We start from the raw sequence: 5284 nt of genomic DNA, 5'->3' as shown, positions 1-5284 counted from the left end.
CTATCAAGAACGGTACCTAGTATTCACTAGAACAGTATGCTCTAGAACAGTTATCAAGTATTCACTCAAAAGTGGGGAGGACATGGAGCAAGAGAAGGTAGCTTAAAATTTTTAAGGTGTTAATTAGTCTGTAAGAGTTTACCTTGAAAAAATCTTAATGCAGAAATAGCCCAGGCTTTAAAACCAGCTTTTGAAATGTGTTCATATACTAAAAGTTACATCGGCAGGCGGACTCTCAACCACTGCGCCACCAGGGAAGCCCTACATGCCTTTTTAAATGAGTCATTTTCATGAAAGACACCTGGCTCAGAGGAACTACCGATTTCACCATTTTGGCACTTAACTTGGTGTTTTGCAGGGCCTGAGGGAAATGCGTAAAAAGATAAATCACATAAAACCCTGAACCACTGCGCCACCAGGGAAGCCCTACATGCCTTTTTAAATGAGTCATTTTCATGAAAGACACCTGGCTCAGAGGAACTACCGATTTCACCATTTTGGCACTTAACTTGGTGTTTTGCAGGGCCTGAAAGATAAATCACATAAAACCCTGTATGCCACCTTGACAGGTGTCAGTGAGGCTGAGGGGTGGGGGTGGCCGCGTGGTGAGAGGCAAAACCACTGCCATTCGGGCCAGTAGTATGGTTTCCATCTCCCGCCTCTCCCAGACAGGTAAGGGAGACAGAGTTAGCCCTTCTCTCACTTTCTGAAGATTCCCTTCCTCACGTTTCAGGGGATCATCTTGTAATTCTTGGATTCCTTTTCCAAATCAAATAAAGACACATACGCATCTCTGGAGGAAAATGTCTGTATTAAAAGCCAAAAAAACACAGAAGTACAAGAAGAAACGCCCATCTGGCCACGTCACTGGATAGATCAACTTGGAAAAAGGTTAATAAAGTTCATTTTCAGCGGTAACAATATATCAGTGTTAAATCATTCCCATGCCTCCTCCCCCTTTTAAATAAATTAAAAAACAACAAACTTCAAATACTATGTTCAGATACAAAGAGCTTCCCTTACTACAGCAATAGCAATTTGATTTTTTTTTTACTAAAACTTTCATTTAAAACAGTTATTAAATATATAAAACAAATACACAGGATTTGGTCATTTTCTGCCATGAATATAGGGCACGTGGGTGCGGGGAGGAAGGAGGGCAGGGGGACGCAAAGAGGGGAAAGGGCCCCATTTCCCTCCTCTCCGTCTTCCAAGCTGCGGATCTCACCCTGCAAGGCAAGGGCTTGCATCTGCTTTTCGGAGCCAGAAGCGTGGCACAAACCTGGCTTTTCCCACACGCTGGGGCCTCTTCCGCGGACCCCTCCCCGGAAGAACTAACGGTCACTACTGCACGAAGCACACCGGCCGAGTCTCCCGGCGGGAAAGGCACCGAGAGCGCGGACATAGGGAGAACAAGGGGAGGAGTGGGGCGGGTCACTTGGTCGCCGCCCCCGAGGTGACGGCCGCGGCTGCTGCGGCAGCGGCGGCGGCTGCGGCGGCGGCGGCAGTGGTCCCAGCGGGTACGGCGGCGGGGGCGGCGGCGGCGGCGGCGGCGGCGGCGCTGGCGGTGGTCCGGCGCTGCTCCATGCCGTTGGGCAGGAAGCCGGCGATGATGGGCACCGGCCAGATGAGGGCGGCCACGCTCCACACGACGATGACCAGGGTCATGAAGCAGGCGACCAGCGTGGACTCGATGGGCTTGCGGTTCAGCCGCCAGCCCGGCTCGCCCTGCAGCTCCTCCAGGCTGAAGTCCAGGCAGCAGAAATGCAGCGGCTCTCCCTGCAGCCACAGCGGCCCGGGGGGCTCGGCCGCGGGGTAGGCGGGCAGCGCGGTGGGCGTCCCGGCGGTGGCGCCGGCGGGCCGGAGGCGGCCGGGGCGGCGGCCGCGCACCCAGCCGCAGCCCACGCAGAGGCGCAGGTCCTGCTGCGCGCCGCCCGCCGCCAGCCCTAGGTGCTCGATAAGTAGCGGCGGCCCGACTCGGTGGAAGGCGGCGGCGAAGAAGGCGCGGCCATGCGCGTTGGTGGAGAAGAGGAGCAGGTCGCACTGGAAGCCCCGCGGGCGGCCCCAGCGCACGAGCAGCGAGCTCAGCATCTGTCGCTGCACGCTGATGTTGCACGGCGCCGCCGCCTCCTCCTCCGGGCCGGGGCGCTCGGGGGCCCCGGGCGCAGCCGAGGCCAGCAGCCGCGGGGCGGCAGGCTCGTCCGCAGACGACGCGTTGACCGAGGCGTTGAGGGGCGCCCCGAGGAGGCCCGGCGCGTCCGCGGCCCCGCCGCGGGCGGGCGGCAGCGGGCAGGCGGCGGCCAGCAGCGCGGCGAGCAGGGGCAGCATGGCCTGTGGCGGGCGCCTACGCGCGCAGGGCAGGCGGTGGCTGCATGGCGCGCGGGAGACGAGCCGGCGAGCGGACGGCGGGACCGCGGAGACTGGCGGCGGGCGGAGTGAAGACGCGTCGGGCCCCCCTCAGCCCGCGGGGGCTGCGCGGAGGCAGTGGCAGCGGCTCGCTTGGCGCGGGTCTCCCTCCCGGCCCGGCAGTGTCTGGGGTTCCCCGCCGCCCCCGACGCGGGAGCTCTCTGACGGCCGGGCGGTTCTGCTGGGCCCTGCGCTCGCCGGGAGCAGGATTCCCCGACTCGGCTCCGCCTCCCGCGCGCCTCGCCCCATCCCGCCCCGCCCTCCGCCCGCGAGGCTCGAAGGCTCCGGGGAGGGCGGGGTTGCACGCGCAGCGGCGGGAGCGGGGGCGTGGTCGGGCCGGCCGGGAGGGGTGTAGGCAGCGTGCTGGGGTGGGCCTCTGAGGCCTACGCGTGGGCCCGGAGGGTGGCTTCTGTGGCTGTCGTCCGGTAGTTTGGGGCGGGGTGGGTTGGCCCGGCAAGCGAAGCTTGTGGACGCGCCCGGGCGGCCCCGCCACACCGTCGGAGTCCAACTCCAAGCGGCGAAGGCGCTTTGAGGGAAATGTGTCCTCGGAGGGAGGCTTTTGTCACGCCTGAGGCGGGCCTGAGATGTCTCACCTTAGTGCTCACCTGGACCTCGCTCCTTTTACAGAAGGTAAAACTGAGGCGGAGAGAGGGGGAAAGACTTCCCCAGGCCACCCCAAGAGCCAGAACCAGAACTCCTGGCCACGAGTGTCTCTTAGGGCCGGAGAGTTTGGCGGGTTTTTAATGTACCTCCAACACAATAGATCCACTTGGTATTCTCACAGCGAGCAAACCCCAAAATTCCAAGAACTCTATGGAGTTGGGGTGGAGAGGGTCGGGTGGGAATGTGAGCCCCATAGCCTTTGCAGCTCTGGGGTTTCTTGATAGGGACTTTCACTCCCAGGAAACAGCTCCTCATGTGCAAGGCCCTGTCTGGCAAGTCCAATGAGCACGAATTTATGAAAGATTTGTATGTAGAATCTGTTCAAGGGAAGATTCATCCCCGTTAGGATATTAAGTGGAGGAAGGCCTGTCAAGAATAACGTGCCAAGATCAGATTTATATTTTAAAAAACACTTTCCTAGCAGTTTGGCATTTTACACTTGGTAAGAAAAATTCACTGATGCTGCTCCAAGAGAATACCCCTGTGGTTTGAAGCCAGTGTGCTCCGTGAGCACCAGCTATTCCTGAGTCTGAGAGGGAAGGGGTGGAGAGAGCAGAAACAGGCCGTCACCAAAATGGCACTCCGTCTAAACCAGCTCCGTTTCCTGAACAGAACTACATTGCTAGGCTTGGTGGCTGATTACATTTCTGGCAGTTATCCATTGTTTCTAACAATGAGTCAAACCAGGTTGAGGAAGATGTAAAAACAGCTCCAAAATATAGGTCCCAAACCTACCTGCCTTCTTTCCACTTGGGCAAGTTATTATTCTGACTCGGCCTTGGCTTCCCCATCTGAACAGTGGGGTCAGTGGTACCTGCCTTGCGGGGTTGCTGTGATCAGTGCACTCAACCCAGTGTCTGTCCATCTGTTCACAGAGGTGCTCATGCGGTGGCTGATGAGATGTAGTTGCTATCAGTCTAGCCCGAGCTGGCTGTCTGGAATGACCCTTGGTTTCTACAGAAATGATGAATTTCCCTGAGGGGATGGGACTCCCATTTGTTTAAGCCTTCGTCACTTTTCTGCTGGGAAGCAAACTACCAGAGGGAACAATGTGAATTTTCGTGCTTTTATTAAAAGTTAGTTTTCCTTTTAGACTTGCATGTCAGGAAAAGAATCTGTTGTCTGATATGGCAGAGCTGTTTTAATCTGAGCCATGTGTCTGGTGAACAGCCCAAGAACAGGGGCCTCAGGTAATCTTCAGGGCTGAGAGAGGCCCAGTCTTCAAGGGGTGGGTTTTGAGTCCACTGTCTTTGACAGTGGGTGATGCTCTCTAGGGTTTCAGCCAGAGGTGGGAGCTTCCTGGCTTTGTCTGAGCAGCAGGGAGTCAGCAGCAAAGGAAGAAGACACGGAGCCACTTGGGGAGCCAAATAGTTCCCTGCAAAGCTGTGCCACCGTTGCCCTGCATCCCAGGAACCTGAATTCTGCCCACTTTTCCAGCACGTGTAGGACTCCAACACCTTACCCTCATTCAGAGGGACAACCACACAGTTCTAGATTGATTTGCTGTCTTTGGGGGCAATTGGAATTTGGGAAGATAAGATAAAATTACGTTATTTTCGGTCTTGTTTACTGCTGTGTTACCAGCAATGGCAGAAGCGCTTGAGCACAGGGGAGAGGCCGTGTTTGTTGACTGGACAAATTTGCCTGTTTGCTAATAGCTCTGACTAGCCCCATTTATTTAGTACTTTCCACATGCCAGGTGTTTTACACACATCATCTCTACTCTTTTCAACAATCCTATGGTTGTGATACCTATTTTACAGTGAAAAAACTGAGGCTCAAAGAGCATGAATAACCTACCTGAGGCCCCACAGCAACTGGTGGCAAAACCAGAATATCAGTCTGGTCTCCACTGACTCAAAAGTTTGTGCTTTTCAAAGAACTAGTTGTGTCTTGTCTTATTGAGGTTGGGTTCCAAAGTCTGTGCATAAGTTAAAAGAATATATGGTGTAATTCTAATTTCATTTTGATAAAAACTTTTGGTCGAGTTTCTTTTTAAAGATATATATATAAAACCAACATATTATAACAGCATTAGACAAAGATTGGAAAATAGTGGAGGAAACCATTAGAATCCCGGCTACCTGACTCTTTACTTCTCTGCATCTGCATCATTATTCTTTTCTGCAATCTTTGTATTCTCTAAATGTGCAACTAATACTCTGAAAAAAAAAAAAAAAAAAAGGAAATTGAAGTCCCACTACCTTTTACAGCC

The 5284-nt window shown here is 54.7% G+C and overlaps 1 protein-coding gene across 1 annotated transcript; it reads right to left on the bottom strand.

Moving 5' to 3' along the window:
• Window positions 1-792: 792 nt before the first annotated feature.
• On the bottom strand, window positions 793-2588 carry TMEM158 (transmembrane protein 158). Its single transcript, XM_024124026.3, has one exon. The coding sequence runs from the start codon at window positions 2326-2328 to the stop codon at window positions 1435-1437; it is 894 nt and encodes a 297-aa protein (XP_023979794.1). The 5' UTR covers window positions 2329-2588; the 3' UTR covers window positions 793-1434.
• Between the last annotated feature and the right edge of the window lie 2696 nt (window positions 2589-5284).

The sequence above is a fragment of the Physeter macrocephalus genome, chromosome 18, assembly GCF_002837175.3.
Source record: "Physeter macrocephalus isolate SW-GA chromosome 18, ASM283717v5, whole genome shotgun sequence".
Classification (NCBI taxonomy): domain Eukaryota; kingdom Metazoa; phylum Chordata; class Mammalia; order Artiodactyla; family Physeteridae; genus Physeter; species Physeter macrocephalus.
This window is presented reverse-complemented; position numbering and strand designations above follow the sequence as displayed.

Bases quoted from the DNA above. Each gene is read 5' to 3' on its own strand.
- TMEM158 (XM_024124026.3), bottom strand. From the start codon at position 2,328: ATGCTGCCCCTGCTCGCCGCGCTGCTGGCCGCCGCCTGCCCGCTGCCG.